The sequence below is a fragment of the Strigops habroptila genome, chromosome 2 (assembly GCF_004027225.2).
Source record: "Strigops habroptila isolate Jane chromosome 2, bStrHab1.2.pri, whole genome shotgun sequence".
NCBI lineage: Eukaryota > Metazoa > Chordata > Aves > Psittaciformes > Psittacidae > Strigops > Strigops habroptila.
Window position 1 is genome coordinate 97428591 of NC_044278.2, and position 15268 is coordinate 97443858.

The 15268-nt window shown below is 39.2% G+C and overlaps 1 protein-coding gene across 1 annotated transcript in view; it reads right to left on the minus strand.

Moving 5' to 3' along the window:
• Nucleotides 1–8784: 8784 nt before the first annotated feature.
• Nucleotides 8785–15268, minus strand: part of LOC115604455 (FRAS1-related extracellular matrix protein 2-like) — a 62149-nt gene continuing 55665 nt past the window's right edge. Inside the window, exons 20-23 of the mRNA XM_030477580.1 lie at nucleotides 13855–13981; nucleotides 12276–12463; nucleotides 11233–11379; nucleotides 8785–9753 (exon numbers count right to left, since the gene is read on the minus strand). Coding sequence (XP_030333440.1) covers nucleotides 9241–9753; nucleotides 11233–11379; nucleotides 12276–12463; nucleotides 13855–13981 — 975 coding nt within the window. The 3' untranslated portion in view covers nucleotides 8785–9240. The remainder of the gene's footprint in view (nucleotides 9754–11232; nucleotides 11380–12275; nucleotides 12464–13854; nucleotides 13982–15268) is intronic.

A 15268-nucleotide genomic window follows, 5' to 3' on the forward strand; every position in this document is an offset into this window, starting at 1 on the left:
GCTGGAGCAAAGCAACATCTCCTGCACTGGCCAGGGGTGCCAGGAGCCACCATGGAGTTAAGGTCCCATCCAAAGGCATTCACGTGGGAATAAAGCGGCACCTCTGTTGCCCCCTAGAGAAATTCTGGGCTGTGTCTGACAGAAAATGGTTCTTTGTTTAGCAGCCAAATTCCCTCACTCCCTGGGCAGCAGACTAGGTTTTAACTTCATACCTTCACAAAATGAAAAAGACTCTCTTAAAATGTCTGGGGACCAAGAAGAGAGGACTCACGTGGCCCAGACACTGGCAGCATCCCTGTCACTGGCCCTCAGCCTGCTGCCTTCCTCCTAGTTGGCATCATTTCCAGGCCATTCTGCTAGTAAGTGACCAAAACCAGCTCACAGCAGTCACAGAAGGGGAGCTGGAAGACCAGCAGCCCAGGAGAGGGGCATAAGGAGAAGCTGTTGCCATGGCTATTGCTTTCCAGCCTCCAAGCAGGGGGAAATCCTGCTACTGCAACATCTTAACATAAAATAAATAGAAAAGGCACTGAAACATGGACTTTTGGAGAACTTCTATCATTTAACTTCTCTTTTTCTCTATGGATTTACTTGCTGCTCTCCACACACAAGGTATTTTAGAGGAATGGTTGTGCTGCTCCCTGGCATCTGGCAGCAGACCAGGACTGAAAATCTCAAGCTGGAAGTAGAGATTGCAGCTGGTGGTTCCAGGAGCCACCATCTGGGAGACAGCCCTGAATGTCACCAGTTTGCTTATTTTGGACTCCAGCAGAGTGTATCAAATCAGTCTTCCTGACCCCAAGTGCTGGGAGGTGCATTCTCAGGTTTTGCTTGTGGGTCTGGCTTCTGTGATTCCTTCCAGGCAAATGCACCTGGAATTCTGTTTCCCAATGTGTAACACTTCAACCTTGTGATCTTATCTGAGGAATTACATAGAAATAAAAAATTGTATTGTATAGTACAAAAATATAAACACACACATAAAATATGTACTGTTTACATACATCAGTATGTATTGCATACCATATAAAAGGCACAAACGTATTATATATAACCACATGTAAAGTTTAAAATATATATTACATAATAAAATCTATATAAAATTTATAGAATAATAAAAACATATTCTCTGTGTGTGTGTTTGTGTGCTCACACATGCACTTGTTGCAGTCATGCCTTGAAGCCAATCATTTTGTTGGAGCATAAAACTTCTCGGCCACTTCATGAGAAGTCTGGGATAATGCATATTACCACAGCTGAGAGTTCCAGATGGGAACTACAGGCAATGCTTAAATGCTGCAAGAATTGTTGGCATCACTCTTAGCATTCATAAAGATGTTACAGATGTCAAATGCACAGTTCCTGAGGAAACTGAAATTTCCTGAGGGAGAAATATCACCCCAGCACCTTCATTTTGAGAGCTAAATTGGAAATGAAAATCCAAACAGCAATGAACCAAGTCAAAGAGCTCAGACGGAAGCTGTTATTGGTGGTCTTGTTCTGAGTGCCGTGTTTTAGGGTAAGAAAATTCCCACCACTGTGGAAATAGTAATAAATGGATGAAGCAACTGTTGCAGGAGGTGTGCATGCAAACTTCTTCAGGCTAATGACTGATTACAGAATCTGAATTTTCTGGACAAGCTGTACAACTATACAACTAATTCAGAAAAAAACCTGCCAGCAAGGAAAAGCAGTTACTGAATTGTTCACATTTAGCCTGGCTACATAAAAACAAGAAGTGTGTTCTGTCTCTGAAACTTGTCTTTTTTGAGACTCCTGTCTGGTTAAAAACATTCAGGTTAGCAACAAAGGAGTTGCAGCCACACACCATTCTGGTTACACCCTGCAGGCAGGTTCAGGTCCCAGAGCATAGACTACTGCACTGAGACTCCCTGCCAATGAACCAAGTTTTCGCATAACCAAACATGGCATGTAGACCCTTAATCAGTAGCTGTTCCACTTCTGGTCAGCAACTTTTAGGTGTCTGTGCCCATCACGATACATAATGGCTCCATAATGGCTTTTTTTGGACCTTGTTACTAAAGTTCACCTAAGGGAGGATCTGAGTGCAGTTTAGGTAAAGTCAGCATGGTCTGCTGAGACTTTTGCCTCTGAAGTCTTGGAAGATAAGACATAAATGAGCACATCCTTTGTGCAGCATGGTGAATTAATGGTTGATATTACAACCTGAGATGGAAGAAGTCTCCCAGGGTGCAGAGTAGCCCCAAGAGTGCCTGTATACTCTGATGCATTAAGGTTGCACGGAATATGAAGGATACCATGTGGCACCTCTGCTAAGTCCTGGGCGCATGAAAGTTGATGTTTGTGTGATGCATGGGAAGCTGCTGATGCCCATAAAGCCATTACAAATCTCTCTATCTGATGCTTTTTAAGGATGGATGCAAATCTTTCCCTTCCTCCTATTGGGAGTGTTTCAAGATCGTGACAATGGGAGGCCAGTAATCCTGCCTCCACAAGACTGTCTAAGGCACACTGCTGGTGAGGTGGTCTGTGGCACTGTTGTGTAATGCTACTATGAGATGTGGGCATAGAAGTACTGGACCCTCCTGACATATTGACATCTTTTTGTCCTCAAAGAACAGAGGCTTTTGTTGATCTGAAAGATTAGACAGATCCTACTCCAGCCTCTCTTTCACAGACTTGATGATACTGGGGACCAGTCCCTGAGGGGCACATCTCCCTGAGCTACTACTTTAAAGAAAGTAGTACCTGGTATTTATGTTTCTTTCTTGCCAGGGTCATTTTGGTGCCATTAGAAACAAGAAAAAATACGTCAATGAAAAAGACACTTGATAGCCCAAGAAATATTCTTTTAACCTTTTGTTACAAACAGCAGAGAATAAATGGAGTATGTTTATAAGGCAAATAAAATCATCAACAGTATCTTTTACCTCTGCCCCCACTTTCCTCTCTCCAGATGCTTTACTTCATTCTGTCCAATCATATGCCTTCACAGGATATGCGCCAGGAAAAGGCTATTGACTCATGCTACCATTTCAAGCAGTCCTCAGCAGGAGGTCCGGGCAGATGTGAGGTGTGGGTAAGCTAGCTGTTAGAGACCTAGGATGATGGCAAATGGAAACTTTCCTTTCCTGTTACCCACTCCACCCCCTCCCCAAAAAAATCAAAACACAACACCGCAGTATTATGGGTTTTGTACTTCATTACCAATTCCAAGCCTGGGACCGGTGGCTCTTTGTACAACTGTTAGGGCATGAGAGTGCTCCTCTGAGTTGGGTGATCTCGCTCTGACAGTGGCCAGTAGTGGAGTTTTAGGGAAGAAAATGGAAAAAGAATAATAATAAATACTAAAATATTACAACAAACTGTGAATCATTGTTCCTTACTCACTGCCTCTGTAATATTTACGATATAATTCACCTCCGTAATACTTTCCCTTGGGTATTTCTTTCTGAGGCTGAAAAGTGGAAGAGTCTTATCTATTTAATCTCTCCTCATTGGGAAGATATTCCTTATCTTTTACCATTCTTTTTGTCATCTGCTGTCTCAGTTCCATTATGTGCCTTTTTGGAAGGGAGTTTAAGAGAGAAAAACTTGGAAACCAATGTATTATTAAAGAGGTGGGTACATGGAGCACTTTAGTTTGCGCAGCTACAGATTCATGCTTTACACGTAAATTTACACTCAGGAAAATGTGTATCATGAAAATAGGAGATAGCAGGAATCTAGTGCATGGCCATGAAATTAAACAAGATGCATCCTTTAAGAATCGTCCAGCTGTTTCCTTCATTTCTACTGGAAGTCAATGATTACTTAATAAAGCAACAGTAGTGCAAGTTAATTCTGAATGGATTATCTCTTGAGATAAATAATAAGAAAACCAAACTGAATCACATGAGAGTAATTTACTGAAGAGCTTTCAGAGCTACAGCATTCAGGGGTAGGAGCTGAATTCTTTTAGGGTAGAAGCTGAGTCATTATTTCAAAAGACAGTGAAGATGTGTTAAAAAACCATCACTCCTATAAATGCTGAAACGTGACCATGCTTGGGCTGTGAAGAGAAAGTCATCCTGGACCTGCTGGAACATGTTTGGATACCCTAGCAGTACCAGAATGTGGATATGACTTCATTGCTGTGGACAATCTTGGAGTGGGAAATGAATGCCCTTTGATTTACTACAGTGCTATAGTCCATGAGCAGATTCTTTATTCATTTACATCATGTAAAGCTATTTGTATTGGAGCAGGATGGAAACACTTCCAATCTGATTTGCCCTGGCAGAAATCAAAACACAGAGCTCTGAGACAGGATGGCTCAGCTTAGTCTAAGTAACTGCTAAAAGTATAATCCACATGGGCAAGTTTAGAAGGGAACAGACATAGAAAAGCAGGAATCACTGCCTGCTAGTTTATTCTTCCTCATAGCACTTGGTAAATACACTGTGTCACTTGCGTAACGACATGAAGTATAGCTTTTCTGACAGTGAAGGACGTGGGTGCTTCCTTAAGTTCACACAGAAATCAGTTTACAAAGGGTGGGGTGAGGGGGAAAAGGTTCAGAGTCGCTTTGTCTTTCTGCATCATAGCATGTATATATATGTGTGTGTGTGCATATATCTCTATATCTAAAACAGGCTCATGGTGTCTACATATCATATATTTCTAGCCTGGTACATTTGCCACTGGTTAAAAAATCTAACGAGCTGGCAGAAGAAAAAATTGACAGCAACATCAGCACTGCAGGAACAAGAGAACTGCTTCCTGCAGCCTCACCTTCAGTTGTCAGTGAGTCTGGTGCAAGAAACCCTGCCAGCAAACAGGAATGTGGCAATCCACCCTACAAAGGACTTGCAGACATCAGGAGATTTCTGATGTTCTGGAATTGAAAGAAAAATCCCTTTCTGAGCCATGAGTACAATCATCACAATGATTAAAAAACAACCCCTGTGCTGAACACTTCATGACTAGAAAACAATCAGTTCAGGAACAAAGCAGTGAGATTTATTGCAAACACAGTAGTAAGTTTATGTTCTTCCATCACTGTGACAAATTAGTTTCTCTTAACCCTGCGTTACTGACCCCCCTCCACAGTGTGATATTCATACACAAATCTTACATCAGTAACCAAAACGAAGGTAGTTTTATTTTTTTCCTGATACAAATGCCAAATATCACAGCCATAGACATAAGCAAAAAAATGTTCCAAATAAATATGCATGGAAAGATTTCTGTCAAATTTAAATACAGTAGTTATTGTATAAATGGCTTAACAAATGGTATTACTGCTAGCAGAATAAGCATCTCCGGGGAAAAGAGGATTGAATACATAATCTGGAAATAGATTAAATATATATATATAAAATATACTCAGTTTATTGCATGGATAAATATTAACATATTTGTGCACATAAGTGGGAATGAGGCACTTATTCAGGTTAGTATAAACAAGGCCACTTGTTAAGTAGAAGGGAAAATGTTAATAAGCCTCAAAAACATCTTGCTGAAATCTAAAACCTTGAAGCCATAATAAAACAGGCATGCTGGTACAGATGTGTTTATAGTTCACTGAATTGTAAGAAATCCAATTTCTTAAGAATGGGACAAATCCGGCAGGCCTCACTGAAAACACTGGGATTTTTTTCCCAGGCGGAGGACTTTGGTATCTGACTCATGAATCTTATTCATGCTTGTCCAGCTTTTTAGTGTTTTCTTTGTGTTTTTCTTTGTTATTACCAGTTTGCCCTATTATTTTATATACTGTTAGAAAAACATTAGTCTGATAATCCCCATCGGCCTAAACATTGTACAGAGTTGTAATTGAATGCTATACAAAGCAGTGATCAAGTTGTTTACCAAGCTAAATGTTTGGCTTGTAGAACACATGTTTTTTGATGTGATTTTATTAAAAAAAAAAATGATTAAAAAAAGATCTTGCCTGCAAGCAACTTTAATGATACTTGTCTGTTAAAGTTCAAAAGCAGAAAAATGGCTTTACTGATAAACACCTAATTTCTGTATTCTATACATATATTTTTAAAAAGATCTTCTCTGCTTATACAAAACAGGCATTTTATAAATATTAAAATGTTCTATTATTTACATGTGTCCCATTTGCTGTAGAATCATTGACTGCTGTTACCCAAACATGCAGGTCTTAGGAGACGAATTCTGCATTTCTTATTATCATAGTGATTTCACATATAGGCACAAAGGCAAATTTGATCTTAGGTTACACTCGCAACTTAGTGGTGAACTTTAAATAGAAAATGTATCTGTGGGCTAAATCTTTGATTAATCTTGCACACATAATACATGGATCACAACACCAAGAACTTCATTAAAGGAGTAAATTAATGTCAGGTGACTAGGAAAAAGGTCTAATGCACTGGGCACGTCTTGCAGATAACTGTTTCAGGCTAGAACTCAGATTAATTAAAATAAAAGATGGCTGCACGATTTTAGTAATGGAGTTCGACCCTTAGGTTGCTGCAAACATCCTTTGATTAAGCAGTCTGAATCACAATCTTCAGAAAACCTAGAAAAGGTAGGACAGATTCTGACCTGATTAATTTGGTAAAAACCCAATGAAATCTTGTTAAATGAGTGAGGTCATAACAACATAAATGCAGAGCGAAAAAAAAAATATCAGCATGAGTCCCTCTATGGACATATTCACAGTGTACCATGAATCATAGCACAGATATTCCTAGGCTAGTACGCCTCAATGTTTCTGAGTCTTTTTATGGCTCAGAGGACGATTGTGAAGAATTACTAGGTTAGGTCTATCTCTGCTGACAGAGCACCACAGCCAGCCCAGAAAACCTTTTGGATGGATTTTTCAGTTCAGAGGCAGCATTGTGTGCTTCCAGCCAGGCTGCTTTCAGGTTGGATCCTGCTCAGTTAGCTCAGATCTCTGCAGCATCTCTGCATCTCATGCAGTGTATTGCAGCTGAAGATAGTTTGGGGGCTGCCCGCACCTACCACCACAAGGTGGTAGAAGGCAACAGGTATTTTAGCAACAGTCTCAACAGCATGATTCAGATTTTATACAGTTTCTATAGTTCAACTAACTCCTTTGACAACTTCATTGACTGTGGCACCGTAACATCTTTGTCAGTGACATGGACAGTGGGATTGAGCACCCTCAGCAAGTTTGCCAACGACACCAAGTTGTGCAGTGTGGGCAACATGCTGAAGGGAAGGGATGCCATTCAGATGGATCTTGACACGCTTGAGAAGTCGGCCAATGCCAGCCTCATGAAGTTCAACAAGGCCAAGTGCAAGATCCTGCACCTAGGTTAAGGTAATCCCAAGCACAAATACAGACTGGTCTGAGAATATATTGAGAGCAGCCCTGAGGAGAAGGCATTGGCGGTGTTGGTTGATGAGAAACTGAACATGACCTATCAGTGTGTGCTCACAGCCCAGGAAGCTAACCGTATCCTGGGCTGCATCAAAAGGAGTGTGACCAGAAGGTTGAGGGACGTCCCCCTGTACTTGGCTCTCGTGAGACCCTACCTGGAGTACTGTGTTCACCTCTGGGGTCCCCAACTTAAGAAGAACATGGGCTTTCCAATACCTAAAGAGGGCCTACAAGAAATCTAGAGAGAGTATTTTTACAAGGACATGTAGTGATAGGACAAGGAGTAGTGGCTTTAAACTGGCAGAGGGTAGATTTAGATTAGATATTATGAAGTTCTTTACTGTGAGGGTGGTCAGACACTGGAACAGGTTGCCAGAGAATTTGTGGATGTTGTGTCCCTGGCAGTGTTCAAGGCCAGGCTGGACGGGGCTTTGAGCAACCTGGTCTAGTGGGAGGTGCCCCTCCCTGTGGCAGGGGGGTTGGAACTACATGATCTTTCAGGTCCCTTCGAACCCAACCCATTCTATGATTCTCTGATTCTATGACTTGAAAGGGCTTATTTGTATATAACACTAGTGTGACAAATAGTACAATCTGTCCTAAGGGTTACATAGCTTTCACAGCCAAACATTTGGCAGAGTATCTCTGGGACAGAATAGGTCCTGTTTGGCTAAAAAATTACATGGGACACTTCTGATCCAAACTTCTGTGGAATATCATGCTGTCATGTTACCTAAATCAAAAACATTGAAAGAAAATTAGAATTACTCTTGCAAAAGTAGTCACTTGTTAAAAAATGCTCAACAATGACCCAGGACGTTTGTCAAGATGTGCTATGATTATACAGCAATAAATATTACTTGATTAAATCAAATATTAATTTTTTTTCTTTACTTTGTTGCCATTTAATATGGCAACTGACAATGACATGCTGGATTCAGTATACTGATTCCTAGGCTCAGTTCAGGCAGAACCTTGTCCTCTGCATTTTGAATCTATCATCTTCTCTAGGTACTGAAATAGTAATGCTTGCATTTCCCAGCAGTGGATATGCACTAAAAAATATAATTTACCTTACAACACCTCCATGATCCATTATAAACTTAAGAGGACATAAACGTCCAGTTTCTGTGAAAAACAAATTTCTTTCCAGATCTGTTGCATTCTTTGGCTTTATATAAACATAAATAAGGGGGAAAAAAATCTTGATTAAATAGCTGAATAAGAATTTGCAGAAAAGAGTATGTATTGCATCTGTGACATGCAACTGTTTATAGTGTTACGCTGTCTAATCTAACTGTTGTTTGAAAAAGTTCAGCTACACATGAGTAAAAAAAGGTAAAAAGAAATCACTGGTATAGCTTAAGTAAAGTAAAAAGCTTATAGGAGGGAGGATTCATGCCTAAGGCATTTCATCACTTTTCACTGTAGACATTGCATTCTTTGTGAGAAACAGCACATAATTTAACTGAAGAGTATAAGGATTCCTCCTCTCAAGTATTTTGTGTTTCTGAAGAAACAGATTTCCTCTCTTATTGCAGACAGGATATATAGCACCTTTAGATAGTTTCTTCTACTTTTTGAAATGTCAGAAAACACAAAAACAAAACAAAAAATCTCTCCCCTACAATGCAGTTCCTTGAATTGTTACTTCAGATTAGTGCATGATATAGGGACGTCAGGATGACCCTTTGTGCATAGTGGGAGGTTTGGTATGGATTCTTCTGTTGCTGATGATGGCAGCAAGAGTTCAGGATAAAAAATTTCAAGTACACCTAGAAGTATACGATCTCTTCATTCCTCATGAATCACCATGATCTGCTGCTAGCAAAGTGCAGTTCAAGTTCTTTTTGAGGCACTCTGGAGACTTTGGCTTGAATCCTGCCATCTTGGAATCAAACCTCTGAGCTGTCGCTTGCGTAATTATATGGTAGCATCATTGGTTCATTGCTGCCTGACTCCTTTGTGGCTTCCTTCTTCTCAGAATTTTGTTTCCATTTTAGCAGCAAAACAATGATTGCCATTAAGCAGATGGCAAGGAAAATGGCAGCAGCTCCACCAATGATTGTGACTATGCTGACCCTTGCACTTTGGTTATTCAGTTCCCTGGGGAGAACACCATTGACTGCAACCTCCCTTTGAAGGACCTGTTTCTTGCTGGTGCGATCTAGAGCTATGTGCTGTATGTTTGTTCCTCGGTTGTTTTCTACTCCAATGTCTTTTGCAAGTTCTTGATCCTGCTCAACTCCTCTCTTTTGACGTCTCTGAGTGGATAGTCCTGAGCTCCCACCACTCAAGAGCGAGTGGTACTGGTGCTCCACACTTCTTTTGCCAATTCCACGGTTAGCATTCTCTTTTGAACGCACAGTGTAGATTGTATGGACATACCACTCCCTACCCAAAGACACCTAGAAAGACACAATGTTTTGTTTTTAACACACACACATACATGATCAGACAGCGCTATATACAGAGGAAATCAATCACTGTTCTGAACTGATTGCCTGGACAAGTACTTTCAAAATCACGCACAGATAAGCCCCCCAGTATGTGCCAATGTACACCAGAAGAGTCATGTTTTCTGCCAAAATTTTAAGAAGGGGTAGTTTCCATTCCTCTCCATGGCCAGACTCTATGGCTATCAGGTGCAGATGAAGACGCATAGCCTTGGCAGTTTTTTTGGTACCGTTAGTACCAATGGCCTTCAAAAGAACCTCAACTGTAGACAGGCCAAAGAAGAGAACATTCCAGGCCTAACTGATAGCTGCCTAGGCCCTGGCTGTGGCTCTATTCCCATTTTAACATAAGAAACAAATTTAAACTGTCAGGATGGTTGACCATTGCAACAGGGAAGCTGTGGAATCTTCATCCTTGGAGTTGTTAAAAATCCAACTGGTCTTAAAGCAACTGTCTGATAAGTTCAATGGCTGCAGCTAAGTTCTATTATTGTGATGTATAACACATTTTCTATTTTACTCTTGTTTTTTCCAAGTCTTTTTCAGGATATATGGTTGTTTCTTCACATTTACATTCTTTTGACAGAATAAGGGCAAAAAATCACTGGATTTGGAATTGGAATCTTCGTATAACAAAAAAAAGATTTAATTTTCATGAGGGCAGATTATAAAACCCTTTTTATACTGTTAAATAGGTTGTTCTCTTAAATATTCCATTTCTTACAACAGGACCTTTAATACTGAAGTAGCCAGGAGTAGGATTAAAGTCTCCTAAAGTCTAATTTAGCCTAACTAAAGTCTCAATACTTTTTCTACTAATTTATACACTTGAGTTTTGCATGTAGTTTTGCAAATACCTAAGAAACAAATAATGAAGAAATAATTCCTGACTGGGTTACATCGATCAATGGGATGAATGCACACAGCTGAAGGATTATATCTAATTAAGAAGGAGTTTTACTCTTTAGTTGTCAATTTCTAGGATTTCCAGTGCTTACACGTTTCACAATGTGCAAATTTGCAAGGAAAAGATTGCATAGAAAATGCTAATAACTACATTTTTATTTATTCACTATAAATGCTTATGATTCTTTTCTATCTTTGAGAAGTGAGATTGGAAGCAATAAAACAATGCTGTGTAATAAGAAATTTATTAAGTTCTTAGAAGAAATGCATAATAATAATTTGTATAATTTCTGGTTAGAATGTGGAGTTAAGCAAGGGAAAAGCATAGTATTCCCACAGAAATCTCTTAATAAGTGCTCCAGATTTTATATCTGGAAATTTAAAATAATTTATGATCCTGTTTGACTGTCACTGGAAACAGAATAAATCTATTGGCTTCAATATGACTTACTGTTAACAACACTTCTTGTGCAAGTGTTTCTTTTTTGGTATAGTGCTCTTGCTAATAAGCTATAGAAATCATACCTGAAATAGAGGAGTTGAGTCTACCTTAAATCCATCAGAGCCTGGCTGTTTAACTAATGGAATTGCTTCAGGATCATCTATTGCAAGTTTTGCATTAAAAAGCACATTTCCAAAGCTTGTGGCTTGTGTCTCGGGCTGAGCTTTGTCCTACATAGTCATGGAGGGAAAAATAAAGTTTGTAAAACACAGATTTATTTATTCTAGTTGATTTCTTCTTTTTCAGCTCTAATATTTATACACAATGTATAAATTGCTTTATGCAATCCATCGTAATATCAAGAGAAAAGATACGAGAAGTTGTGGTCACATCTGACTTGTACTAACTTCTATTTAATCTTTTGCCTGAATGCTTTTTTTGTTGAAATACAAGGAGGGAAACACTACAGAACAGTCATAGCAACATTTCTAAAATAAAAAGATATATGAATGTGGTCTGAAAAAAAGTAAAAAGTCTATTTCCCAGTTTAAAGAAGCTAACTTTAATTTCTATTAACAGATACTTACATAAATTAGTTTAGATAATTAGATAATTATCTTAAATTTCTAAAAGTAGGGCATCAGATCTGTAGTCATTTAGGCTTACTTTATTTTCCCAAGTGAAATAATCTCAAATATTCTAAGCCATCTTTAGAAGTATCTATCTCTCTTTCCCTATTGATTACAGAGGCAAATTGGATTAACAACTTTAAATTAAACACTAAATTTTTAATGGCTAAAGATAAAAAAAATTCCAATCCTTAACTTGCATGTCTCCTAAGACTCCCTCTGTGGTCCATAAGTATAGACAATGCAGAGAAAAAGCTATCTTGGGATTCTAACTTAGGTCAAACTCTAAATGATGGGAGTACCCAGAAAGATAAAGAATAGAACCAGGAGGGAGAAAGGCAAGATACTCCATCAGTTCACATTAGCCTGGAGTTTGAGCCAAAAAATTGGTGCCATGGAGAACATTTTAAAGAACAGTTGGTTTTGGATAAAAAACAAGTTAGGAAAAAAAAAAATAAAAATATGTATGTGCATCCTGCCAGAATTTGAACACTTACCACAATCTTAAACCTGTACAAAAGGGATGGAGAATCAGCAAGGCACCCATATTCAGTGTTGGATGGATTATATTTGGGTACATATCCATCAGCTCCTGTGCATAGGAAAACCTTCTCGATGCTACAGTAGAAGGAATCACCCAAATTCTGCACTGGATCCACCATCACCCGGCCATATATGGTATCACCTGTGAACAGTGCACACAGTTCACATTCTATTACACTAGAGCATTTAGCACAGTACTGAGGCTAAGCTAATAAGCCTAGTCAAGAAACTTAGTGCAGTGTAATGTGACATTACCCAAAGACACTTTGCTACCCAGCTTCCTCTGTAGGGTGTTTTCAAAGGTCATGATCAGAGACCATGCTCTTCCATGTACTCTGAGCCATAAAATAGCAGTAGGAGGTCACTTGCTGTTGCTATAACCTGAGCCAGTTTAGGGTCTGTTTTGATTCTGGGCTATACTGGGTTCTTCATTCAAAAAGTGACTTAAAGAAACTCCTCTGCACCAGACTGGGGTGTAGGTTTTGGCCTCCTGACAATGCACTTCTTAAAGAGATGTCATTTTTGATGTCAGTAGAATCCTGTTCAGGCTGCATAAGAGTTTACTTACACTTGGTCAGACTGGCATACTGTAGAAGTGAAACGAACATTACAAAAAGTCACACAGACATTTTCTGAGACTTGGCTCCTTACTGTGCAATTGCATTTCAGCTGTCTAATAATGTTTAAGATAAGGCATGCTTGCCAGACCTGTACAAATAACCTGGGCCATTGCTATGCAGCCAAGAAAAGTATACTGTGTGCAGTGGTCAGATACATATGACAGAAAGTGGTTAGGAAGGTTGAAAATCTGAAGCAGGAAAGGAGAAATGTTGCATTGCTTTTATAATTTGGAGCAACTGTGCACTTTGAGAAAGAGAAACCAGGTACCTGCTGTTCAAGAGTCTGTGCAAATACATCACAAAAGACAGTCATGTATTCAAGGTGCTGGCACGGTAACAAACAGGCAAAAGAGGCACAGGAGGAAAGCAAAGGAATGAAGTAGATCCACTGACAAATGTATCAGTTGCATCAATCTTCCCACCCTCAGCCTACTCAGTGGAGGACAGGGACAAGGGAGAAAGCCTTGATGCTGTACAAGCTCTGTTCATTAGTAGCCAAAACACTTGCATGTTATCAATACTGTTCCAGAAACAGACGCAAAGTACAGCACCATAGTGGCTGCTATTAAGAAAGTTAACTCCATCCCAGCCAGATCCAGTATACTCACCCACAAAAAAAAAAAAAACCAACCTGTGTAATATTCGCTTAGCAACTAGTAGTGTTCTTAATGTCAGACAATGTTTATAAAGTGCTCAGCTTATGAGAAGTGGCACCAGTACTGTAACCCTCAGACATAACACTTTCAGTGCAGTTTGGCTAACAGCTCTAATGTAAACTGCCAGGTAGGAAAGGCAAATGCAAAAGAATACATGCAGCAAGCCCAAATCCTTACTCCTATCTTGTTTGTACTGGAACAGGATCCTGATAGTGTGGAACACATATGAAATGTATATGATCTGTGCATAATTATACCTTCTGAGAAAGCAACATCACTTTCTTGCCCAAAGCCCATTGAGCCATCAGACAGCCACAGTGTCTTTTTGGAGAGAAGGAACATCTGGGTGTTCAAGCTGAACTCAGCAGCCACAGGGTCACTGACCTAAAACACAATAGCATAAGGCTCTTCAACAAGTATTCTTTAATGTCTTTTAAAACACAGCATGATCTTCTCTCAGTGTACGTTTATTTATCAGCTCCCTGTATCTACATGCAATATTATACTTTAACCAAAAAGATTTCTTTGTACTAGACATATATCGCTATACATTTTACATGCATACAACCTTTGGGTTATCTGCTTCTGTGATATTTGATAGGATTCTAGGTTTGCTTCTTCCTACCACATTTTTCCAAATCCCAGCCAAGGAGGTGCCTAAGGTAACTTATGTGAGGGGGTAACACCAGGAAAATATTCCCCTCAATAACTTGCCTGCCTGTGACTCATCACAGCCTGTTTTCTCTACCCAATTTTCATTCTTACACCCAAGTCCCACCTCTGCTTCTGATCCTCTGCTAACTATTTGAAAGTACACATTGCTAAGGATTTATTTGCAAGTATCAGTTCTTCTGATGTGCTGCAGGAATATCAGAACATGCATGTGAAAATGCACCAAATCATTCGAACACCTTTTTATGCTATTATTTATCTTTACACATTTGACTCAGTTATCTATGGTTCTTCCTTTATTACATTACAAGAATAAAATAAATCAATACTATCATCAGCAGGTTCTCATTGGGCGATATAGCAAGTTAGAAGGCAAACTATACAGGACATGGCATAACAAAAGGGAAAGAACATAGTGAACAGAAGAATTGGGGAGAGCACAAAGTTCAAAATGATGCAGTATACCTGAGGAAACAACGTGGAAGACACACACATTCCCAAAAAAAAAATAAAAAAGAGCAAAAGGCTGCTAAACAAATAAAAAAATGTTAACATACATACGTATGTTACGTAGGTATTTATGAATATATATGTATATGTGTGTGGAAAGGAAGGAAGGAAAACAGTAAAGAAAACATTATTGCTGGCTAATGGACAAGGGGCTGATGGAATAAGATATAACAATATCAACAGAAACTACTTCTGCAAGTTAAACATTTGACACGTTTATTCTTCAAATATCTTTTTCACAATAGAGTCCTCAAACTATCAAAGCAACAGGATTTGGCAAGAAGAATGAATAGCTGAAATATTTTCATAAACCCATTGCTACTCTTTAGAAGGAGGAGCCCTACCCCCATAGCCTTTTCACAGAAAGAATGGTTAAAAAAAAATAATTTCCATTCTCTTGGAATGCTTCCTTCTAAATGTCTGGGGTTCAGCCTATTGGATTACAGTCCCACAGCTTCTTAGTCATTAGGCTTCTTCCAGGTAAGAGTT